The 26,772-nt window shown below is 41.3% G+C and overlaps 1 protein-coding gene across 5 annotated transcripts in view; it reads left to right on the forward strand.

Annotated features, from left to right (window-relative positions):
- The window catches only part of atxn10 (ataxin 10), a 264,516-nt gene that overhangs the window by 193,176 nt on the left and 44,568 nt on the right, over nt 1-26,772 (forward strand). For all 5 annotated transcript variants that reach the window (XR_013580227.1, XM_078568304.1, XM_078568303.1 and 2 more), the window contains exon 10: nt 7,972-8,035. Coding sequence is in view for 4 of the 5 variants with exons in the window: in XM_078568304.1 (XP_078424430.1) it covers nt 7,972-8,035 (64 nt within the window). In the remaining variant the exon portion in view is untranslated. The remainder of the gene's footprint in view (nt 1-7,971; nt 8,036-26,772) is intronic.

Raw genomic sequence — 26,772 nt, forward strand, 5'->3', positions numbered from 1 at the left:
AATATTACACAAATACAGACTGCAATTCAGGGCTATAAGAGCAATTGGTTGACCTGAGGGTCATGGTAGGACCTCAAAAAATGAGCATGTTTTGATGCACTGTATCTTTCACTTAGCAACAGCCAGAATTGTATGTTCATCAAAGGCAGAACAATGAAGTGATATCAGAAAAACATCCTATTTTCCCACACGCAAAGAAAAGGTTCAGACACTGGAGAGGAATATTGAAAGATTAGTTATTCCGATCATTCTTGCTCATCTCTAGCAGCCGAGTTGTACAGTAGCTTTAGCAGTAGCTGAGGAATAAATGTACAATCTGTTCTCCTCTTTAGGGTAGTGGTTGGCATGGGAAGACTCCAAAGAACAGAGGAAATTGTTAAGAAATCCAACCTTACCTTGTCAAAAGCAGAGGCCGGGACCTCCAAATTCCAGCAGACTTTGGGAGTTTCATGCATGCAGGGGCCGGGAGCAGGTGGCGCAATGGCAGTTTGGCATTTTTGTAATTCTTTGGGCCGAGGGTGGGCCCAGTGCTCCTGTGTAAAAAGAAACAGTGCATAAACCCAAATCATGTAACCAGGAAAGACAGGACCTTGTGGTAATGTCACTGAACTAGTATTCCAGAGGTCCAGACTAATGCTTTGGGGATGTGGGCTCAAATCCCACCATGGCAGATGGCGTAATTTAAATTCAATTAATTAAACCTGGAATTGAAAGCTATTCTCAGTAATGGTAGCCATGAAACCATCATTGATTGTTGTAAAAACCCATCTGGTTCCCTAATATCCTTTAGGAAAGGAAATCAGCCATCCTTACCCTGTCGGGCCAACATGTGACTCCTTACCCATGGCAGTGTGGTGACTCTTAACTGCTGTCTGAAATGTCCTAGTAAGCCACTCAGTTCAAGGGCAAATGTGGATGGGCAACAAATGCTGGCCTTGCCAGAGACGCCTACATCTCTTGAAAGAATAAATTTTTAAAAAAGGAACGAAGTGCCATGGTTGAGAGGAGTCCCAAACAGGGGACAAGGGAGAGGGGACAGAGAGGTCTCAGTTAGGAAGAAAGAAAAAGAGGTACAGAGAAAGAGGCTCCAAGGAGAAAAAAAGGCTGCAGTTGGCAAATTTTAAGTGATGAGGGCTCAGCAGAATCCTTGGCAATTGAACCGGGCTTGGGAGAAGCCCCGACAATCGGAGCAGCCTTTGGAGAAACCCCGGCAATTGGAGCGGGCTCAGGGGAAGCCCCGGCAATTGGAGCGGGCTCGGGAGAATCCCTGGCAATTGGAGCAGGCTCGGGAGAATCCCCGACAATCGGAGCGGGTCCACCAGCAAATGAAGCAGGCTCAAGAGAAGCACCGGCAATTGGAGAAGCCCTGTCAATCGAAACAAGCTCAGGAGAAGCCCTGGCAATCGAAAAGGGCAGTAGAAGGTTGGTGACTCTGTGATGCGGTCCACTGGGTTGTAGGTAGCCCTTCGGAGCAGTTGTATTCTGCTCAGCGCAGCTGAAGAGCTAAAGTTGTGCTTGTAAGTTGGTGCTGGAATGCAGATTCAGGAATCCAGGAGAATGGAGCCTCTGGTGACAAGTTTGAAACCCTGCAAGGTGGGCTGTGTTGAGGCTGTCCAAGCTGGAGTGACTTTTGGAGAGAATTCCTAGGTAAGATCTTTGAAGGTGAAGAGTGGAATCCCTCGTGAGAGAGAGAGACAGAGTTTCAACGAGGTTGGTTGACTCCGTTTTTTTGACATCTGGGGGACTTATTGAGAAATCCATGGAGTCTGTTTTGGTTACATCTGCTATTTCTTGTGCAGTGCAGTGTGTTTGACCACAGTTTGTCTGTTAATTCACTTGTACCTCATATTAACCCTAAATGTTAGAGTATAAGATAGATGTTGTAACTTATTTTATTTTTCTTTGTTCAAAACCTGTGGAATCTTGTGGCTTTATTCTCTTACAAGTGTCTTGAATCTTGAACTGTGTCTGCTTTAAACAAGTAATTGGTTCCTAAGCAGATCATACCAAATATTTGGGGGTCTGGTCCAGGATCATAACAAAATGAGAAAAAAAACATTTAAATAATGCTGTTTTTACAGCAGGCCTCATGTGGCATAATCCATTAAGTTGTTAGTGTTGGGTCTTCAAAAAGACACAAGATTATTCTTTGGCTTTGTAGAATGAATTAGCAAAGTTGAATAATCTGCGTATAAGTGTTAAACAGTAATAATTTTAGTGTTAAACTATATATGTTTATTATAGTGGAAAATTTCAGCATATATGAATCTCATTGTGATAAAGAACCATCAAGCTCAGCTGAAAATCAGTGAATCAAAAGTAAAGGTGATACTAATACTGTAACTAAATTGGGTGGTGAAGAATTAAAGTAAGAAATAATTGCAAGAATCTTCAAAAATTTATTCCAGCAGAATGGGAAATGTGGCATGAGAGCCAGGCAGGAAATGTGTTTAGAAACAAAAACAGAAAATGCTGGAAAAACTCAGCAGGTCTAGCAGCACCTGTGGAGAGAGAAATAGAGTTAACATTTCGAGTCCATATGACCCTTCTTCAACTCTGAAGAAGGGTCATACAGACTCAAAACGTTAACTCTGTTTCTCTCTGCACAAATGCTGCTAGACCTGCTGAGTTTTTTCCAGCATTTTCTGTTTTTGTTTCAGATTTCCAGCATCTGCAGTATCTTTTATCTAAGTATGTTTAGAACTTGGATTGGCAAAAAGGTTAGCTGGAAGCTGAAATCTCTACATAGAATTTCATATAAATCATAGTTTTTTTTAATGAAACATAGTCGTTAAAAAGTGGGATAGGCAGAAGCCACGGAACCTATCATGTTAAATGTCTGCTTTAGGCCGAAAGAATAACATGGTCAGAGGTCAAGAATGATGACTCCCCAAGGATGAATTAAATGTGCCACTTCCATCAGTGTTGATAAGCAATTACAAATGTGAATAAATGAAGGTTGTTGGAATTGATGCTGCGGATTGCAGTGAATGAAATAAATTGAATGTACTCTTCAAAAGAGATTTTGTATTGGGAGGCATCCAGTCTGTGGGGCATGTTGGTGCATTGTGGAATACTGAGCTGAAGGTTAATCTTTTTTATCCCATTTGACAGCTTTGGAAAAAAAATCAAATGCATAAGTTCCTTTGAAATAAATTGTCAGAAAGCCTATTCACAATTATTTTAATCCAGAAGCATACTTTTGTCAAAATTTCTGGAGCTACTCCTATGATCTTGGCCTCAGAGGTGACATACTTGCTGAATATTTCTAAATTGTCAACTGTCCTAAAGCTAAAGCTAAGCTAAAATTAATTATAAATTTTGTATGCAACTCCATTCAATAATATCAACTCCATGATCTTAAGCTTAAAAATGAATGCCATAAGTGTACAGCCTGCCACCTTGTCATCAGTGTCTTCGAGGCATCTAAGACTTTTCCAGAAGCATTCTAAAACATCAACATATCTAAACATAGACTCTTTGATGAAAATGGTACTCCCTGGTACCTGACTCATCATGTGCTTTGTTAGAGAGGTAGCCGAGACTCTACACCAGCAGGAGCCACATATATCACGTTTCCCATGGGCAGTCTGAGGCTAGATGAATGAACACGAGGAATTTCCCTCTTTTCACGGACCAGGATGCATTAAGCTGCATCCACATTGGCCTGTATGCTCGCCATCAGTCTCTTTGTCAACAGAAAGTGATGGAAAAGGATACCACTTCTGAATAATCAACTTGATTGCAACCACAGGCAGCACATTCGGCAGATCATGAATCATTTGTGATGTAACAGTCTTCTGTGCTGGCTTTACACCAACCAGGACTCAAGCTGGCTCATTGGTGAGAAGGGATAACCCCTTTGGAAATGGCTCCTGTCAAGAACCCATAAACAGATGCGAAGTTGGCCTATAATGAGAGTCATACCACCACCAGAAATCTCATTGACTGGCTATCACATGCTCATGCAACCATTTCACTGCCTGGACTGTCCTGGAGGAGGTTTGCCGTACAGTCCTAACCATGTTTCCAGATTTGTGGTCATGTGTTGCATGCTGTTTAACTCCTTTATACTGAAAGCTTAACCTGGGTGTCCAGAAATAGAAGAGACGTAAGAGCGGAAGCAGCACGCACACTAGTTCCCCAAGCTGCCCCAAAATGCTTCATCTGAACCTCCCCCCATCATAGTCCCAGCCTCTATCTGATTGCCTTCCTCCTGTCCTACCTCATAGGTCTTGGCCTCAACTAATGACAAATATGAACAGCAACAGAAAGCAGAAATGTTACTTCAGTGACTCACTTTAGATTTGAATAACAGTTAACTGAAATAATAAAGAATCACCCTTTGCAATTCACTAGTGCCGGTCTTAGCTATTTGATTACCTATTCTAGTGCTTGTAAAAGATGTAAGTCCAGTGTCTACAGCTTGGAAGATTACTGAAGTTCCATTGAGGATATTCCACATGGCCCTGAAGGCCCAGATACAGACTGCAGTTTCTTGACATGGGCTGCGTGTGGCCCAAATCACTATGTGACACTGACAAGGGTATTGGCAGAGTTATTGGTGGGGTGCAGGCATGTTGCCATGTAGGTTGTGTGAGGTGAAATAGAATTGAGAAGGGAAAAAAGTTAAAGTATAAAGGAACGCTATGCAACATTTCCTCCAGTACTCTGACTTGCCCCCTGCCCATGATGCCCAGCATACCGTCTTCAAGTAGGGAGAGGATGTTCAGACAATCTCTGGTCACACCATCTACTGCCTCATATTGGATGTGACTCTCTCCTGCAAGAAGGAAGAGAGTAGTAGTGACAGCTTTCTGAGCTGTTTTGCAGGAGTGCCTGTTGTGGTCAAAGAATGCAGATGTGTGAAATATGTGAGGTGTAGGGAAGTAAGAGTGCAATCATGCAGTGAGAAGGAGGTCAGAGTGTATGGGGGAGCTTTCATAGTCACAGGGAGGCAAGTTTGGGCGCAAGCAGGGTGTTAAATCCCCAAAAAATATTGGATCTGGATGCTACTTCGCTACGAAGTCTGACAGGAATGAAGCAGACAAACTACCTGGCATCGACCTAGGTATCAGAAATGACAACACACCCAGGCCTGTCAACCCTGCAAAGTCCTCCTTACTTACACGTGGGGGCTTGTGCCAAAATTGGGAGAGAGTTGTCCCACAGATTAGTCAAGCAACAGCCTGACATAGTCATACTCGTGGAATCATACCTTACAATGTCCCAGACACCACCATCACCATCCCTGGGTAGGTCCTGTCCCACCAGCAGGATAAACCCAGCAGAGGTGGTGGGGCGACACGGTGGTATTCAGTCGAGAGGGAATTGCCCTGGGAGTCCTCAACATTGCCTCCTGATCCCAAGAAGTCTCATGGTATCAGGTCAAACATGGGCAAGAAACGTCCTGCTCGTTACCACCCACCCATCCCCACTCAGCTGACGAATCAGTACTTCTCCATGTTTAATGCCAGCAATTAACTCAAGTAAACAATTAGTTCTTATTTTACCAGGCCTTGTTGGTCATTTAGCTGAAGTCATGTGATTGCTTGGAAGAAAGCAGCCTGCTCACAGTCCATAACCTTTTTTAAAAATCTAGGTCAGTTCCCAAGAAAGTCCAAATAATTAAATGTCCTTACACTTTAAAAAAAAACATATAGTTCTTGGAGATATGGATTTCTAACAACATTTAAAAATCTTACCCGACAGCTGCACAGTGGTTCCCAGTTCGCCTTCAGTCCCACTTGGGTGAAACCTAGAAGTGGAGAGTATGTTGTCAGGATCTTTTTTTTCTCTTTATTTGTTTTCTGGAATGTTGTCAGGGCCCATAGTTTTTGCAGTGTCCAGTGCATTCAGCCATTTCTTGATATAACATGGAGTGAATTGAATTGGCCGAAGACCGACATCTGTGATGCTGGGGACCTCAGGAGGAGGGCAAGATGGTTCATCCACTCATCACTTCTGACCAAAGATGATTGCAAATGCTTCAGCCTTTTCCTTTTGTAGTGGTGTGCTGGGCCCCCCTATCATTGAGGATGGGGGTATTTGTGGAACCTCCTCCCCCTGTTAGTTGTTTAATTGTCCATCACCACTTGTTACTAGATGTGGCAGGACTGCAGAGCTTCAGTCTGATCATTTGAGTGCACCACAGAGAGAGCTTCTCTAGTGAAACTGACAGGCTGGGAAGGCTTTGAACAGTGAAATTGAAGAGCGCTCCAACCATGACTTCTGATTTGAGAGGTTGTCCTCAAAAGTCCATGCTTAATTGGGCCATTGTAACCCTTGCTGGGGACCATTTACTTAGAAATCCTTTCTTTGACAGATCTAGTGTGTCATTCTAATCTCCCTTGCTGTTTGGGCAGGTAATCCAAAGGTAGAATGCTAATGTCGCGGTTCAGTTAAAAGGCTGTTGAAGCTGTCAACAGGTTCCTGACCTGCTAATGGTCTCATGTTATGACAGTGACTTAAATTCAGAAAATTCCACCCCATGAGTAGGAGGGGAGGTGGTGAAGTGTGATGCGGTGATTGTAGGAGTTAATTTAGTATAGAAAAGAAAATTGTAAGACACAGCCCCTAATTTCCATTCAATAGTGCAATATTTACTCAACCTTTCTTGAACCTTCAATGACGCACACTTATAATGGAGAATTGTGGGTGGTGAGGCTGCTCACAGGCAATCAGCAATGCTGTGGTTGATTGGCTGCCATTGGCAGCATCTTCTGTGATAATTCCTTACCCCTGCAGAGAAACGCTGGCCCCTCCTTAGTGCCACCCTGCGTAGCATAGATGAGATCAGGAACTCAGCAGGAGAGGTGATTCAGTTTACATCCCTTTCTTCTCTGGTGTGTACAGTGCCAAGCTGCTGTTTACTTGAGCAGCAACTTGCACATTGCTGCTCTTAACAAGAGGAGAGAGAACAAATCTATCCAGCAGGAGTTTCCATTTCATTTTTTCTGGATTTTCATTTTGATTAATCTCTTTGTTAATGCACTTTGTCTCATTACTCTTAACTGCAGGTGACATCAAAGTCCATAGGTGCAGTGACTCATATTGAGGCTTCACTGAAATCTAGTCACTCTCTGACCATAAAGCAGACAGGCAGATGATTAACAACACCGGTCAAACATGAATTTTACATAAATTTATCATTCAAGGGTGGGTAAACTCACTGTACTATTTTAATAGCTAATGGCATCTCTACATTAATGTGATTGTGATGCTGCAATTAATTTAAGTATACAGCTGGATAGAGTTTTAGAACTTAATTTTGACTTGTAAAGTCATGTAAATTGAGCTATGCAAGAGCTTGTCCAGAGAACAACTGCAATCTGGAATATTTCAAGAAAGGGAATGGCTTATCATCTTATACCTGAATTATCTCTCTCATTGTTTGATCTTTAGATTTATCGTTTTTTTTACAGCTTTTTAATCCCCAAAACTCCTCATTTTTGTGTTAGGATTTTTCTCCTCTCCGTTTGTTAATTTTCGGAACTTATTGCACCAACATACTGTAGTATGGAATGGAAGGCATGAACTTGTATCTGCAGTTTCCTCATGTAGTCAACTGCCATAATTTTTGAAGCATTGAGAACTGGGCAGCAGCTGCTTGGACAAGAATTGAGTGAGAATATTCTGAATAAATCCACTCAGCCAATCACTGGCACTTTAACACCAGCTATCGTCCCTACTGAGGAGGGGGGAGAAAGGGTGGAAAAGTGCCCTAGAGCACCAGATATCACTAAAAATGGTTGACAGAAACAAGGGGGAATTGACCACTTACCTGCCCATTCAACCCAACAATGGTATTTCCCACTGCTTAGGAAGGGAAAGAGAAATAATTTGAAGGTCTGACATGCTCCTCAGTTTCTCTGTGTTATAAAATAGCCTAACTAATGCCTAGAACATCACAATTAGAAGCAATGCCGTGCTAGATTTGAGTTTAACTTTTTCTTCTTCTGCTCTGTACAGGTCCGAGAATTGGGTGGCATTCCACTTATCCTGGACAACTGCAGCATCGATGACAACAACCCTTGTATCCTTTACTGCAATACCCTCTTCTTTTGATCCACTACCATCACCTAAGCCAAGTATTTCCTTTCATACTGCTGCCCCATAAGAAGAGAGATAAGTACTTCAGAATTTAAAATTCTTGTCCCTATTGTCTTTCATTTCTCCAGAATAATGTCATGAAATGTAACAGCTAAATGAAATATGGCTCAGTTTTTAGCACTCCAGCCACTGTGTCACCAGCTTCTGGGTTCAAGTCACACTCTAGACCTTGAGCACAAAAATCCAGGCTGGCTCTCCAGTGCAGTACTGAGGGAGTGCTGCACTGCCGGAGATTCCATCTTTCAGACAAGACTTTAATTTGAGGCCTCATCTGCCCCCTTAATCAATGTACAAGATTCTGTGGCACTATTTTAAAGAAGAATAGGGGTGTTATCCCCAATGCCCCGGTCAATATTTATCCCTCAATCGACATCACAAAAACAAAAGATTATCTGGTAATTATTATATTGCTGTTTGTGGCAGCTTGCTATATGCAAATTGTTTGCCTTGTTACCTACATTGCAGCAGTGACTGAACTTCAAAAGTACTTCATTGGCTGTAAAGCACTTTGAGACATCCAGTGACATGAAAGACGCTATATAAATGTAAGTATTTCTAATACCAACAAACTTACTAGAGACTTTTTATTCTGCTTTAACTTTTCTTGTATGTTTTTACAATATTGAAAAGTGTCCTTTTCTGGTGTCAAAAGACTGGCATTTTGGTGAAATCTGCAATGCAGAAAATACACTAATGGAAACACTGCAGAGAGTGGTTGCCCTATATACAAGATCTAGGCTTAGGGTGCATAGTTAGATGGAGTAGGCTGTGATGTGTGCCTGAAATTCCAAGATACTATAAGCCACTCTTTTTTCTAAAATAAAAAAATGTTGGAGAGATCCTTTGTCTTTACCAGCCAAAAATATATTTCTTCAAATCTAGCTCCATTCAATTTTGTATGGAGTGAGGGGAATGTTCATCACGTTTCACATGGTTTATCTCTTGGAAATGGAGCAACTCCCCTTTGGAATAAAGCTTTTGCTTTGTTGTCTTAGCTCACGGCTCTCCAATCTCAATTTAATGAGAGGAAAATACTGCAGATGTTGAAATAAAGGCAGGAAATGCTGGAAAAACTCACTAAAATCACCTTTATTCATCAAGAAATTAGCTTTCCTCATCCTTTGGTTTCCCCAGCTCTGAAGAAGAGTCACACAAACTCAACATTAATTCTGTTTCTCTCTCCACAGATGCTACCAGACCTGCTGCATTTTTCCAGCATTTTCTGTTTTTATCTCCATTTAATGAGTACAGGCAAGCCTTGGTTGCCACTCCTGTACTAATAAGGAAAAAATCAGGATTAATGAAATGAACAATATAGGTATTCCTAGTTGTGGACTTGCACATGTGACTCTTGTATTTATTTCCCTCTTATTATGCACCCATTAATAGTTTATTTTTAGTTTTCATGGACACAAACTGGTGGAGTAGAGAAAATGGAGTAATGCCTAACTCTTGGTCCGATGGTCAATCTCACTTGCTGTGCTGTTGGTCATATAATTGAGAATTTAACTATTGCCTCTATCCATGTGGTCCAGTTTCACTTTATAGTGATATGTTGGTGATTCATTGTTACGTTGTGTTTGGATGGCCAGTGTAAGAGTTGAAACCTTTTTTTACTACTTTTACTTCAAATCCTGAACAGAATGGCTAATTTGTATTGACCTCAAGTAGTTAGTCCAAAAACATTTATTCACTAAAATCACCTTTATTCACCACGAAATTAGCTCTCCTCATCCTTTAGTTTCCACAGAGAATAAATAATTGCCTGACCATTCAACAAGGGAAATTAGTGAGGGACACAGTGTCATGTTGAGGCTGTCTGGAGAGCCCAAGTTGTACTTCTGAATATAAAAAGTGCACAAATATGTAATTAATGAGGTAATGAACAGAAAGCAGATATGAGATATAAAAGTAAAGAAAAAATTATCATTAATAATTATTTTAAGATTTGGTTCTAATCAGGCCTTTTGAGTGGAGCAAAAAATATCTAGATGAAAAATTTAATGTTGGAGATTTCTTCAGAAGTGTTGCAGACTGGCAATCACCAAGAAACCTGTTTATTGCTGAAAAGAGAGACATGTTGCTGAAGTTTTTCATCTTGCACTCACCTTACAAACGTAAGAATGTCAAATTATCAAACGATCACAACAATTCATACTACAGGAGAAAAGGGTGCTGATTGGTTGGCAAGTTGACTCGGATTGGTCAAGGTGTTGCCATGGAGAAAGCAACAGGATTTCCTTACACACATTGCACTCTATCCCATGCTCAAATTCACTTTTGAGAGGGAGCAGTCTAACGCACTACCTTTTCTCAATATGCTAATTGAGAAATCCGTTAATGGGTTCTCCATTTCTGTATACTGCAAGCCTACCTTCACTGGTCAATATGCTCTTTGAGATTCGTATAGATCCATGTGCTATAAGATTGACCTTATCGGCAATATTGTAAATAAGGTCCTAGTCATTTGCTTACTTTACAAGCTTGAAACAGAAGCAGAGCGCATTGAAGCTATCCTGTGAGACAGTGACTATCCTGATCAGATCATTGTTTGCGCACACTTGCAAATGGGCCAAAGGCCATCATGTTCAGACCTGAAAAGTACCCAGTCTACCTCAAATTACCCTAGAAAGGCAAAATATCTCAAAAGTTTGAACAACAGGTTAAGGGAGTAGTTTCAAATTGCTACTATGCAGTGGCTATGTGAGTGAAACAGGATGCTACCATAAGTCCAAAAAGGCGTTCTGTCTACCACACAATTGAGCAACGTCGTCAATGAATTTCAGTACAGGTGTGATGCCAGGTCCCTACATTTTAGCAATTGGTTGTTCGAATCAAACAGCATATTCCTTCAATTTTTTTGTAATAGGCAGAGTATAGATCATACTCAAACAAGTCCGCACTTGCAAAACCCACAACCAAAGGTCTACTGTTAGATGTGATTCCGCAGTTGGGTAGCACTTGCTGAACAATCCTGAGTGCGCTAATAGCTACACTAACAACCAGTTTAAGATAATCAGTCGAGCCAGTAACATGACTCATTTACACTTGCTAGAAGCAACAGACATTCATACACAGGGACCTGTTTTCTGCAAACAAAAGGAACATGTTCAAACCTTGCGTCTTTCTTGAATTTCCCGGAGGCTTGGGGAGCCTAAAGTTCCCGTTATTTTCTCCACGGCACGCCTTGGCCAATCAGAGTCAACTTGCCAACCAGTCAGCACCCTTTTCTCCTATAGCATAAGATGCTGGGATCATTTGAAATTGGCATTCTTGCATTTGACCTGATGAGTGCAAGATGAAAAGCTTAGGTAACATTTCTCTCTCTTCAGCAATATTCAAGTTCCGTACTACCAAATCTCTGTTTAGAAATAATGAAGTATTGTATGATGAAGCAAACTTGCAAACAAGGCAATCTGGTACCTAAGATAGGGTAAGTACGTTGACAATGCAACAACAAACTTCATTCCTTCATAGAAGTAAATACAGTCACCGAGCACAAGTGGAGTTAACAAAAGGCTCGGTCGAATAAGGTGATTTATGATGGTGTTTAAAGTAGAAAGAGGACTAGACAGGAAACCGTTGATTACAATTTTTAGACGTGTAAACTGACAGAACAAAGCACAAGCAAGATAGTCAGTCTTGTGAGTTGTGGGAATCTGCTGTGAAGACCTTTGACCTGGAAGCAGTACAGTAAATGAAATTTGTAATTTCTTCAAAATGTTCATGACAAGCGGGGAGTCTCCCCACTGTCACCAAGAGGGTGAATCGGCAGATGGAAAGCTATAGAGATTTCTTGCTTGAGGGTAAAGTGTCCCCATGTTCATCAAGTGAGGCAGGCAAATTGATTATTATCCTTAGAGATACAGGATCAGCACAGTCACTGTTGGCAGGCATCATGAAGCTCTCTCCAGAAAGTTTGCTGAATAAAAGTATTGATTCAGGTATTGATGGAAATTGTTTATCTATTCCTTTGTGGAAGGTTAACTTAAAATATGGCTTAGTCACTGGTCCTGTTATTGTGGATGTCATTCCAACGTTACTCATTGAAGGTGTTGATTTCTTGTGAGGAAACCATTTGGCTGGGGATAAGGTATTGCCATCTTCCATGGTTTCGGGAATGCTTTCTGAGGCTGATGAAACTGAAATTGTACAGGAAAAGCTGAGTAACTTAAACGAATCCATGACATTCTGTAAACCTGCTGTTTAAAAAATAATAATGTTTGGATTAAAGATGTGTCCAAAAAGTCAGAGTTAAAAATGACCTTGGAACATCAGGCTGAAAAGGAAAAGTTAATGACAGTTAGCAACAATGTACAGCCGTCTGAATTAAAAATGCAGAAAAAGTATGAGCAAGGTGAGGCGAAGCAGGTAGCAACAGTACTGGAAACTAATGATGGAAAAGAAGGAAATCCTTTGAAGGAGAGTGGAAAAGCTGAGTCCAGTGCTGACACAATAGAGCTGTGAGGAAGAGTAAGTGTTCTTGAACGTAAATTAAAACTTCAAAACAAAGAGGCAATAGCCGTTGCTAAAAATAAATTAGACAAAGCTCAAACATTGTGGGTGGAAGAAAGAAAAAGAAATCACAAAAATTCATGAACTGAATAAAAAGGAATATCAAGCTTTTGTAGCTGAACATCAACATAATCTTAACAAATTTCTTAAAACAGCTGAAGAGGTTTTTACTTGACAGATTAATGAACTGATTGCACAAAAGGAGGCAGTGTTACACCTGCGATTCCTGGAAAAGAAAACCAAAGGGTTAGATCGTGGCGAAGGACTGGGAGTTAAAAGTAATCCTGAATTTAAACATGGGAGCTGATGACAGAGGTAGAACTAGGAATTGAGGTCCTTCTGAAAGAATTTGAGCCAGGGTCCAAATTAAAATGTAAGAGTCCACATGTAATAATCTCTGGATTTTTACCTGAGCCACTTGCCAATTATCATGGGGACGGATGGATTAGAATGTTAAATGTGTGGCTGGAAGAATAATATGAAAGGTAAGGATTTTGATTCATGGGGCCCCACTTCTGGGGAAAGGAAACGCTGTTCATTTGGGGCAGGCTTCATTTGTACAGGGCCTAGGACCAGTGTCCTGCCAAACCATACAGCTCAGGCTATGGCTTTAAGCTAATAAAGTAGAGGATGGTGGGATGATTCAGGAAAGGGTAACTTCAAATGCAGTAAGAGAAAAGTCAAGGTTGTAGAGCAGAATTACGATTTCGACAAAAATAAGCAAAGTGACTCTGGCAGGGACATAGGGCATAACAAAGGTAACAGGGTATGAGTGACAAAGATAACATCAGGGAAAAGTGGAAAAAAGTTAAAGCCAAAGGTACTATTTCTGAACGCACTAAACATTCACAACAAAATAGATTAATTAATATCCCAGATAGAAATAACTGGGTTTAATCTAGTAGCCATCACAGAGACATAGTTGCAGCTTGACCAAGGTTGGGAACTAAATATTCCAGGATACTTGACTTTCAGAAGAAACAGGCAAAATTGGGGTGGGGCTGTGGGCGACTGCCTCCTCATTAGCCCTAATGATAATGGATGGGTTAAATACAATAGAGAGAAAGGATCTTAACTCAGAAAATCAGTTTGGGTGGAGCTAAAACATAACAAGCAGCAGGAAACACTAGTGAGACTAGTTTGTAAGCCCCCTAACAACAGTTATAGCAGATGTAAATCAGGAAATTAGAGCTGCATATAACAAAGGTAATACAGTAATCACAGGTGCTTTAATCTTGATACAGACTGGGAAAACCAAATTTGCAGTAATCACATGGAGGATAAGTTCATGGAATGCAGTGAAGATAGTTTTCTAGATCAGTAATTCTAGGGACCAAACAAGAAACAGGATATTTCTGATCTAGTATTGTGCGAAGAGAAAGGGTTAATTAATAAACTTTTAGCATAGGAGTATCTGGGGAAGAATGATCAGAATATGACAGAATCTTATATTGCGTTTGAGTGTGATTTAGTTAATTCCAAAACAAGGATCATAAATCGGAACAAAGCAAATTACATAGATGGAAGGAACGAGTTGGCTAAGGTAGTTTAAGAAACTAGACTAAATGATATGACAATGGCAAATATTTAAAGAATTAGTTCAAAATTTGCAACCATTTCACATTCCCTTAAGGAATAAAAAAGCCCACAGGAAAAGTGACCCAACCTTGGCTAACAAGAGCAGTTAAGTTGTCATTAGATTAAAGAAGGAGGCTCATAATGTTACCAAAAAAGAGTATGATCCCTGAAGATTGAGGTTTTGAGAATTCAGTGAAGGAGTACCAAGAAATTGATAAAAGAAAGAAATAATAGAATATGAGGCTAAACTAGCAAGAAGAATAAAATAGATTGTAAAAGCTTCTTTAGGTATGTAAAAAGGAAGAGATTAACAAAAGAATGTGTCTTTTGCAAGCAGGGACAGGAGAAATTGTAATGGTGAAAGAAATGAAAAAGAAATTAACAAAGATTTTATAATTGTCTCCACAGTAAAAAGCACAAAAGGCATTCTGGAAATAGAGAACCAGGGCCCTAGTGAGAATAAGGAACCTTGGGAAATTAGTATTATTAAAGAAATAATGCTAAAGAAATTAATTAGACTAAAAGCTGACAAATCTCCCTGACCTGATGGTGTATGTCCAAGGTCTACTTATGACTGCAGAAATAGTGGATGCGTTGCTTTTGATCTTCCAGAATTCCTTAAATTTTAGAATAGTTGCCATAGATTGGAAGGTAGCAAACATTATTCTGTTATTCAAGAAAGGAATCACAGAGCCATTATGGCACAGATGGAGGTAATTCAGCCCATCAAGTCCATATTGGCTGTCTGTAGAGCAATTGTTCATCGCCTTCGCTTCCATCACCCTTTTATGCAGTTGGTTTCAGGTCATTGCTGCACGAGAAAGGACTTCCTCTCATCTCCTTTGCATCTTTCGCCCAAAACTTTAAATCTATGTCCCCTTGTCCTTGTACCATCAGCAAATGGGAACAGCTTTTCTTTGTCTACCTTATCTAAACCTGTCTCAATCTGTACCAAATCTCTCCTCTGCTCCTAGGAGAATGACCCCAGCTTCTAACTTTGTAGCTAAAACCCCTCATCCATGGAACAATTCTGGTAAATCTCCTCTGCACCCTCTCAAGGACCCTCACATTCTTCCTAAAGTGTAATGACCAGAAGAACTGGATGCACTACTCTAGTTGTGGCCTAACTAGAGCTTTATAAAGGTTCAGCATAACTTCCCTGCTTTTGTACTCAATATTTCTGTTGATGAAACTCAAGATCCCATACACTTTACTAACCTCTCTTGATACATCCTGCCACCTGATGCTCCCCTGGATTGTAACAGACCAAAATGGAGAAGGTTTATTCGGGAAGGCACCGAACACATCGAGAGACTTTGTCAGGGGCAAGCTGAGACAAAATTGAGACATCGGAGAGAGCACCTGGGTGTCCTTGTACATAATCATAAAAAGGTAACATCCCAGTACAGCAAGCAATTGGAAAAGCAAATGATACGTTAGCCTTTATTGAAGTATAAGAGCAAAGAAGCCTTACAACAATTCTATAGAGCCTTGGTGAGACCCCACCTGGAGTACTGTATACAGTTTTGGTCTCCTTACCTAAGGAAGAATATAGTAATCTTGGAGGGAGTGCAACAAAAGTTCACTAGACAGATTCCTGGGATGAAGGGATTATCCTCTGAGGAGGAATTGAGTACATTAGGCAATCTGCCTAGAGTTTAGAAAAATAGGAGGTGATCTCATTGAAACAGATAAAATTCCTAAGAGACTTGACAGTGTTGACACTGGGAGGATATTTCCCCTGGCTATGGAATCTAAAACTTGGAGTAACTATCTCAGCATAAGAGGGCCATCAGCCTTTTAGGACTGAGATGAGAAATTTCTTCAATCAAAGTTGTGCATCTTTAGAATTCTTTAGCTCTGGGGGATGTAGATGCTCAGCTTTTGAGTATATTCAAGTCAAGAGTTTGCTAGATTTTTGGGCACGCAGAGAATCTGGGTGTGTGGGGATGGGTGAGAAGTGAGAGTTACAATAGAAGATCAACATGATCCTATAAAATGGAGGAGCTGGCTCAAAGGACCAAATGGACTGTTCCTGCTGCTATTTCTTATGTTCTTATTGGAGTGTAGGGATGCAGTTTTGAATATTTGACTGTTAATAGTCCTCCTATTTTCCATGAGGTAGCGAGACCGGTGTTGAAGTACTTGTCCACAGGTAGAAAGACAGTTAGAGTCGCATAGAATTACCAAGCAGGACATCATTAATATACATTAAAACAAGCACCATTAAAAGAGATGAGATCCAGTCTTAAGTGGGCTCTATCATAACTTAAATCCAGTGGACAACTGAGGTAGTGGAGAAATAAATCTTGCGTTACATTTCAGGACAGAAGTTGCAGAAATTCTGTATAGTTAAGCCAGGATAATGCAGCAGTAACAGTCAGATCATCAGTTTATGGACTTACTGGAAAAGACTGTTCTTTTACTACTTTTCTCTGTTTGTTCTGATTCCCAGAATCATTCACAAAATCTGTGCTGAGGAAACCAAAGTACTCTTTATAATGTTCTGCTGGTTGAGGAAAACCTGGTTTTTCAATCTTTGTAGGTTGAGCATTTTAGGTCCACTCAGGGCAGGACCTACTACCGTGAAAGTAGAATCACATGGGGTAGACCAATGCCCAAAACATCCATTTGATTTTTTTGATGGATACTCTAAATAAACCAGCTGGCTTTCTTCAGTGACACAATATTTTTTTAAAACATTTTTTAAGACCCCTCACCATCAAAATCTGTAACATGAATTGAAAATAACTTTCTCAATGGCAGAGATCAGTAAATTGGATTGTGGGGTCTTTGTGTTTTTGCTCCCTTGCTAACAGAAACCATCAGGGGAATTGAAAGCCATCCTACTCAGACATTTAGATCAGCTGGTATATCTTTCTACCTGACTCTGTCTACAAAAGTAGCTGCTTGGATTTCCCACATGTCTGTCCTTGGCTTGCTGCATTGTTCCAGTGAAGCTCAACGCAAACTGGAGGAACAGCACCTCATCTTCCGACTAGGCACTTTGCAGCCTTCCGGACTGAATATTGAGTTCAACAATTTTAGATCATGAACTCTCTCCTCCATCCCCACCCCCTTTCCGTTTCTTCCCCCTCCTCCTTGTTTTTTCCAATAATTTATATAGATTTTTCTTTTCCCACCTATTTCCATTATTTTTAATGTATTCCACCAATCATTTATCTATACCTTTTATGCCCTTTTAGTCTTATTTCACCCCACCCCCACTAGAGCTACCTTGCTTGTCCTGCTATCCATTCTTAATTAGCACATTCTTTTAGATAATATCACCACCTTCAACACCTCTTTGTTCTTTTGTCTGTGACATCTTTTGGATATCTCCTTCTATCACTGCTTGCTTGTCCCAACAACCACCCCCCCCCCCCAACCCCACACCCTTAAACCAACTTATATTTCACCCCTCTCCTATTTTTACTTAGTTCTGTTGAAGGGTCATGAGGACTTGAAACGTCAACTGTACTCTTCTCCGCCGATGCTGCCAGACCTGCTGAGTTTTTCCAGGTATTTTTTTATTTTTTGTTTTGTATTTAAATGTGCATTTTCACTGAGCATTATTGTTTTTGAATGACTATTCAACTGATGGACTTTTCTATTGCCTTCAACATTTGCATCACAAAGTCTGCATCTCCTTTATGGAATAGTTGACCAAGGAAGCCATGTTAGATCATAAGTGTCTGTTATGACCTCCTTCACTTTGAATATGGTTCACTTTGTACAAAGCTCCCTCCCTCCTGTCTTTCTTGGGATTTTCCTTTGATTTGATGCTACTTGTACTTTGTGTACATTTTTCAGTTTCCTCATTGTTACTACTTTGTCCTAGCACTACTTCCTGTGGTCAAAATAACTAACTTTTGATTCATTATGAGGTCCTTTTGTCTTTTCATCTTTTCCTGCAAATACTGCATTGACACACAACTGGGAAATCTGGGAGTGTCAGGTATCCAAAGGAAAACAATGTCACAATTGAATGAAACACTTTTTAACGAGTATGTAGCGCCAGAAATGGGCATGCTAGTAAGTCCGAATATGCAGAAGTCTGATAACCTCACATACCCCAGAAGCCCTTTGCAGACACTAGGGCCCCAGTAGCTGAGTTTGTAAACCTGCGATGTACAATGGGAGTGTAGACAGTGACGTCAGTATTTTGCTGCATTTGGGTGGCAGGTTTGCATGTAGCATTTGAACTACCCTCAAAAAAAAATTAGGAAACCAGCAGCATTGGTAGGAAAGAAATGGTAAAACTCTCTGCCTTTCTACTATTTGGCTATGCATATTACACATTGATCTCAGTTCTTTACCAGCACTTTCACCCACTAGGCTTTGCAGCCTGAAAAATATCCGTAAATCATTATGGCTTGAGGAAGGAGGAGTGAACTTATCGCAAAGCTCTTCATCATCCATTTGACTATCTATAGGCTTGTCACTTTACTGCTATTATCTTCATTGTCTGAATAACGTAGTGGGTTCAAGGAATGCCTCGGGGATGGGGTTAGGGATTAATGAAATAGAATTGTTGTGAATCTAAGGTTTAATTGAAGGTGAGAGTAGTGCTGACTAAAAGGTATAATTTTGTTTAAAGAAAATAAATAGCCAAATTGAGATGTCTGAAAACAACTGCATGTATAAAGGCTTCATTATATTTTGGAATTTAGCATGGAAAATGCACAGACATTAAATGGAAAAGAGATTTAATGTTAAAGTACTAATTATTGAACCTGTACAGTGTGGAAAAGCATTGATTTTTCAAGTCAAACAGAGCAGTGGAAGTACCCAGGGGATTCTGTAGGTCAGAATGTTCCTCCTCTTTGGTTGGTGGGGGGCAACATTGAAGTGGGAAGTGGTGAAAGAAAAATTGTGGGTTAAAATATGAATCACTTATCCTCTCTGAAGATAAACTATAACTTTAAGGCACATGTTGCTTTAGGGAAACAAGAAGAAAAAAAGAGTTGAAAGAAGGAACCATCTACAAGATAACTCAGTTGTTTTGAATTCTTTCTGGTGATGTTTGGAATTATTGATGTATCTTCTAACACAGTCACCCTTGCATAATATTGCTTGCTGTAGAAATTGTCTATCTCTATGGCTGCTTTTCTATTTTATTAAATTGTATTTCCCTTCTTTCCTTTCCTCTTTTCCCCCTTCCTGCACACACCAGATTTCCACTGGGCGGAGGTCTGACAAGATAGTTGGGTGAATTATTGCTAATGTCCCCACTTAAAATTAAATTTCACCCTCCACCGAGGAAGTTGGGAGTGAACTGTGCCAAATCTCTTCGCACACTGCAAAGTAGCTTTCAAATAAATCAAAAATGTTTAACCATGTAAAATCTTATTAATGCCACTGCCCCCCAAAAAAATAACTCAGGTTTTTAGCTTTGTAGTTCAGGCAGAAGCAGCTGGCACTGTGACATGGTTGTTGGTGTCAAAGTGCAGCCAGCAAACTTTTCAAAACAGGTTGCAATTCCAGTCAAGTGAATTGAAAGCATCATGATGGGGTTACCTTCTCAATGATACTTGTTTTAGCCTAGTTTTCTGGCTTTTGCCACTGTTGCCAGTTGTAGCTTGTTGGCAGTTACAAAACAATAAAGTATGTGTGGGTGCTAAAATACTGCCGATGCTGGAAATCTGAAACAAAATAAATAAAATGCTGGAATTGTCTGACACCTGAGGCAGAGGTGCTGTTAATTGCCTGCGGAGTACCTGGATTAGGGAGAGCAGGGTTGCCAGGGTAAAAGTTACATGTTGCTTTCGGCTGGAAGTGTGAGTTTATGAATATGAGGAAAGGATCATGCTTGAGCCTGTAAATATTGACCACCTTTTTCATGTTGATGAGGTACTGAAGTGTGTCTTATGGGGGAGGACTTGGAAGTGGCAGGCAGGAGAAAAAAAATTTTCTCAAACGACACCCAACATCTTTTTGCCAATGATGCACAATCACTCAATAGCAAGTTGAAATCTGCCCTGGTGAATTATTTGAATGTTGAATCAAATGGTGTGTTTGAGGGAGGGGAGGCTGGTATAATTTGGAAGCATTGTATTGTATTTGGGCTCTGCTATATTTAATACTTTGATTTATGTCATTGAAAACTTGAATGAAGAATGGTTAAACCACGTTTGTGCTTGTAGCTTTCAGGGTACTAGCTGCTAACAGAAATGTAGCTTTTGTTAAGAGATGAGAGTACTCCCGTCAGTCACAGAGCATCTTAAGATCAGAGGAGTTGAGAACAAAGGGATAAATTAGGTAGAGGACAAACTAAACTGGCATTGTCCTACTAAGAGCATTCTTCTTGTACTCTCTCCCTGTAACTTGTCTTTGCTATATGTTTTACCTGGCAATGCAAGATTGTTTTTTAATGATTTGTTCCCTGAATTATGACTCTTTTCTGGATTCTCTTATTTTTCAATTAATTTGTTCTCAGTCCATTGTTGGTCTTTCTTTTCCTGTGGTTTCTTAGATGTTCCATATTAATCACTGTGACTCAACATCGCAGTATCTTGTTTGTAATGAGTCACCAAATTTTTGTCTTGTAGATTCATGTTAACGGTAGCTCTCCTGCCACAGTTTTTGCATGCCATTTTGCACTCATCTCTGCTTGTCTTGTATTTTCACAATAGCTGTCAAGTTGTAATCACTGTCATCCTGCTGTACTTATTCTGTAGTTGACTGCTCATCCAACAGTTATTAACACTAGCTTAATGATCTCTCCCATCCTGTGATTTGCTGTCAGCGATGACCTCCAGTTCGGCTGGAACCTGTGAGATTCAGGGTGATTTTTGATCAGCAAGTTGCGAGTTTAAAAACTGAGAGAGTGGAGCAATTCACATGTGACATGTAGCTTTTATTCTGTGAGTTAAATTATTTGAGCCTTGGGTAAAAGCACTGAAACACTTGATCAGATTTTACATAAATTTCAGAACGGAAACACTGGAGATCAAGGTCTGGTACAACCCGGCACAGAAACACTGGGGATTCGTGTCTGGGTAAATCCCGGCACAGAAACACTGGGGATTCGGGTCTGGATAAATCCTGGCACAGAAACACTGGGGATTCGGGTCTGGGTAAATCCCAGCACAGAAACACTGGGGATTCGGGTCTGGGTAAATCCCAGCACAGAAACACTGGGGATTCGGGTCTGGGTAAATCCCAGCACAGAAACACTGGGGATTCGGGTCTGGGTAAATCCCAGCACAGAAACACTGGGGACTTGGGTCTGGATAAATCCCGGCACAGAAACACTGGGGATTGGGGTCTGGGTAAATCCCAGCACAGAAGCACTGGGGGCAGAATTTTTCGTTGAGTGGTTGGGCACACGCTTAACCCGTTCGACCGTAAAATGGCACGCGATGACGTTGGGTGAGCAATGTTTCGCCCAGCGGGCGCGTGTGGGAACTGGAGCTGCGTCTGCCATTAATTAACTGGCCAGTTAAGGCCCTTAACAACCCAACTGATGACGATTTAACGTTGCCCATGCGAGTTTTTGTTCGTTGCACGGGCAGGCGGGCAGGCCACAATTTGCAAAGCCTCATCCATGGGCAGGATAAGAAGGGTCAGCTGCATTGTCAATGTGAGTAGTGAGGAGTTTTGGAGATATTTGCTGCTGGTGGCTTATTGAGACTTTGCAGCTTATTCTCTGATCGGGGCTTCATTCTTAACATTTCCAGACTTCATTTCTGGACTCATTGGTGTCTTGCAGGCCCCCTGAGGATTTGGACCGTGTGGACCCTTCCAGGTATTAGGCAGCATTCCCTTACCCTGATAATGGGGATTGTGTTCTCTGCTGGAGGCACCTCCTCTGAGGAGGAATAGAGGGAGAGGAGGCCAGGTGTCCCAATGCAGCTTCCAGGGGAGCGACCTGTGGGAAGAAAGGTGCAGGCACAAGGGGTGCAGGGCTAGCAGGAGGTCCAAGGCGGAAGGAGCCGCAGAAGACGCCACTATCTTGCTGCCACGGTTTACAGGCGGTGATGCAGCTACCTCGATATGTCTGAGGTGCAATGCCGAAGGAGCCTCCACCTCTCGAGAGACAGTGACCTCCATTTGCCAGATGATCAGGCCTGAGATCAGCTTGAACTGGACACTCCATGAAGGTGCAGATAGTTTGAGACCACAGGATGCAGATTCTGTAAGTCTCTGCAAGATACCCTGGCAGTTCCCAAGACGCGTACATCCTCAGACACTTCCAGGTGCTGAGGCTCTTCAGTGCTCCAGCCCGACTGGATGGATGGCTTCTGGGTGACAAGGGCTATCCCCTGAAGAGGTGGCTCGTGACGCCTCTCCGCCACCCAAGAACAGTGCAGAGCAGTGGTACAACAGGAGCCATGGCTCCACAAGAGCGGTGGTAGAGAGAACCATAGGTCTTCTCAAGATGCGCTTCCAATGTCTGGACCGTTCAGCACTGCAATACTCCCCAGAGCGTGTGTCACTGATGGTGGTTGCATGCTGCACTCTTCACAATCTGGCACTGGCAAGGGGGGGACCCACTGGAGGAAGAGGATGTTGACACAGCTGCACAGAGGATGACTCCAGTAGTGAGTCACAAGAGGAGCACGTCGAGGAGAACACTGATGGCGTGGAGCCAGACCTTGGTAACCTTCAGGGATGCTGGGACACCAGGGACACCTTGATCCAATGCTCCTTCAGCTAGGCTGCCAAATAAGAACTACCACCTCATGCCAGGGCTGCTGCATCCACTATGGATCACACAAATGACCCTTTCCTTGGCCCCCAAGATACACTCAATGCCTGTGCAATAAAGGTTCGAGCCACCCATGTCCAGAATTACATACTGGCCTACCCTGCACCTACAAAATAAATGAAGCGTACTCAGGCTAATAACACAAAAGCAGATTTAATTGTATGTTTGAACTCACATAGTCTGGAACGGAAAGAAACCGGTGTTGGTAGTCAAACCATTAAAAAAGAACGGTGGAGATAAAACAATGGAAATAAATTAAAAATGATTAAAATAGGTGGGAAAAGAAAAATATATTTTTTTAAATTATAAATTATTACAAAAAAGGGGAATCGGAAAGGGGGTGGGGAAGGAGAGAGTTCATGATCTGAAGTTGTTGAACTCAATGTTAAGTCTGGAAGGCTGTAAAGTGCCTAATCGGAAGATGAGGTGCTGTTCTTCCAGTTTGCGTTGAGCTTCACTGGAACATTGCAGCAGGCCAAGGACAGACATGTGGGCATGAGAGCAGGGTGGTGTGTTAAAATGGCAAGCGCCAGGGAGGTCTGGGTCATGCTTGCGGACAGACCAAAGGTGTTCCGCAAAGCAGTCACCCACCTTATCTCCACCTTTTAGCCCATATCGATCCCTTCCCCCTACCCCACCCCCACTACGGCCATCTGTCACTTTCTCGTCCTGCTTTCTACCCTTAATGTCACCATTAGCACATTCCTTAGCTAATATCACCACCTTAGTCCTTTTGTCTATGACATCTTTGGCAATCTCTTCTTTGCCTCCACCTATCACTGGCCCTCTATCCAGCTCTACCACTCCCACCCCCTGAAACAGCTTATATTTCACCTCATTTCTATTTTTCTTTAGTTCTGATGAAGAGTCATACGGACTCGAAACGTTAACTGTGTTCCTCTCCGCAGATGCTGTCAGACCTGCTGTGTTTTTCCAGCTATTTTTGTTTTTGTTTCAGATTTCCAGCATCCGCAGTATTTTGCTTTTATAAACTATTGGAAGTTTAGCTGAAGAAAATAATTGTTAGAAACTGAACATTGACCAATTGAGAATGTCTAAGTGTGCAAAATCCTCAAAAAAAAAAAAAAATCTCTTTGAGGGAAAGGAATCTGACTAACTGTACTTGAAGTAAGTTAATTCACATGCCAGTTATGTATTAGGAGTTAAACTAAATGCTATTTAGGTCCAGATGATCCCTGTAAGGTCTCACTAGTGGTAAATATGAAGATTGACTGAGAATTTTTAAAATCTGTGCTCAAGGAATCCAGAGCAGCACAGTATTCATTCAACTAGAGTGAAATTCAAGGATGAAGGAATAATTGAATTTGACCAAGATGTAGGAGTGTGCAAGAGATAGGACATGAGAAGAGCATAGGACAATGGAGATGGTGAGATTATGGGAGAGTGGTGGTAGGGAGATGGAGCTGAAAGAGGACAACAGAGAAAGATGGAGAGTGAAGAGAGGGAAAGAAAGGAGCACAGAGGCTTGGCTCCAGTCAGCCAGGTGATGTTCAGTGAAGAGATAAAGGAAATTATGAAGTTATGAGGGGCAAGTTGGCTATGGTGGATTGGGAAAATACATTAAAAGGTTTGACAGAAAATGCAGGAAAAACACAGCATACCTGACAGTATCTATGGAGTGAGAAGCAGAATTAACGTTTCAAGTCTGTATAACTCTTCGAAGAGTCATATGGACTTGAAACGTTAACTCTGTTCCTCTCTCCACAGATGGTGTCAGACCTGCTGAGTTTTCCAGCATTTTCTGTTCTTATTTCGGATTTCCAGCATTCGCAGTATTTTACCTTTATATTAAAGGATTTGACGGTAGACAGGCAATGGCTAGTATTTAAAGAAATATTACATGATCTACAACAAATATACATTCCTCTAAGACAGAAAAACCCGACAGGAAAGGTGAATCAATCATGGCTAACAAGAGAAGTTAGCATCAAAGGAAGTGGCTTATAAGGTTGCTAGAAAAAGTGGTAAGCCTGAGGATTGGGAGCAATTTAGAGTCCAGCAAAGGATGGTCAAGAAACTGATAAAGGGAAAAGAGAATATGAATGCAAGCTAGCAAGTAACGTAAAGGAGGACTTTAAAAACTTCTTTAGGTATGTGAAAAGGAAAAGATAAGCAAAGACAAATGTGGGTTCATTACAGGCAATTACAGGAGAATTTATACTGGAGAATAGGAAAATGGAGAAACTAAACAATTATTTTGTGTCTGTCATCACAGAGAAAGATACAGAAAAACTCCCAGAGATACTAGGGAACCAAGGGATTAGTGAAAATGAGGAACTAAAAAAAATTAGTATCAATAAAGAGATAGTACTCAAATTTATTGAATTGAAGGTTAATAAATTCCCTGGACCAGATGAGCTATATCCCAGAGTATTGCAGGAAGTAGATGTAGTGATAGTGAATGCATTGGTGCTTATCTTTCAAAATTCTATAGATTCTGGAAAGGTTCCTGCAGACTGGAAAGTAGCAAATATAATCCTACTATTTAAGAAGAGAGGGAGAGAGAAAACTGACAACTGGTAGACCTGTTAGTTTGACGTTAGTAATAGGGAAATGTTAGAATCTATTATAAAGGATGTGAAAACTAGACATTTAGAAAATAATGATCTGATTGAGCAGAGTCAACATGGATTTATGAAAGGGAAATCATGATTGACAAACCTGTTGGAGTTTTTTGAGGAAGTTACTTATAGCATAGATAAAAGAACCAATGGATGTGGTGTATTTGGATTTTCAGAAGGCTTTTGATGGAAGTCCCACACGGGGTTAGTAAACAAAATTAGAGCACATGGGATTGGGAGTCATATACTGATATGGATTGAGAATTGGTTAACAGACAGAAAACAGAGAGTAGGAATAAACGGGTCATTCTCAGGATGGCAGGCTGTTACAAGTGGGGTATCGCAAGGATTAGTACTTGGGCCACAACTGTTCACAATCTACATAAATGATTTGTATGTGGGGACCAAATGTAATATTTCCAAATTTGCTGATGACACAAAACTAGGTGGGAATGTGAGTTGTGAGGGGGATGCATGGAGGCTTCAAGGGAAATTGGACAGGCTAGGTGAATGGGCAAGAATATGGCAGATGGAATATAATGTGAATGTGTGAAGTTATCCACTTTGGTAGAAAAAACAGAAAGGCAGAGTATTTCTTAAATGGTGAGAGGTTGGGAAGTGTTGATATCCAAAGGGACCTGGAGGTCCTTTTTCATGAGTCACTAAAAGCTAACATGCAGGTACAGATACCCAGGGTAATGCTCTAGGGACCCTGCTTTGAATCCGGCCACAGCAGATCGTGGAATTTGAATTCAATAAAAATCTGGAATTAAAAGTCTTATGATGACCATGAAACCATTATCAATTGTTGTAAAAACCTATCTGGTTCACTAATGCTCTTTAGGGAAGGAAGTCTGTTGTCCTTCCTGGTCTGGCCTACATGTGACTCCAGAGCCACAGCAATGTGGTTGACTCTTAAATGCCCTCTGAAATGGCCTAGCAAGCCACACAGTTGTATCAAACTGCTATAAAGTCTCAAAAAAGGAATGAAACTGGACGGACCACCCAGCATCGACTTAGGCATCAGAAACAACAACAGCAAACTTAGCCCTGTCGACCTTGCAAAGTCCTTCTTACTAACATCTGGGGGCTAGTGCCAAAATTGGAAGAGCTGTCTCATAGACTAGTCAAGCAACAGCCTGACACAGTCATTCTCACGGTATCATATCTTGCAGATAATGTCCCAGACACTGCCATCACCATCCCTGGGTATGTCCTGTCCTACCAGCAGGACAGCCCCAGCAGAGGTGGCGGCACAGTGGTATAGTCGGG

The sequence above is a fragment of the Cetorhinus maximus genome, chromosome 22 (genome assembly GCF_964194155.1).
Source record: "Cetorhinus maximus chromosome 22, sCetMax3.hap1.1, whole genome shotgun sequence".
NCBI classification, from domain to species: domain Eukaryota; kingdom Metazoa; phylum Chordata; class Chondrichthyes; order Lamniformes; family Cetorhinidae; genus Cetorhinus; species Cetorhinus maximus.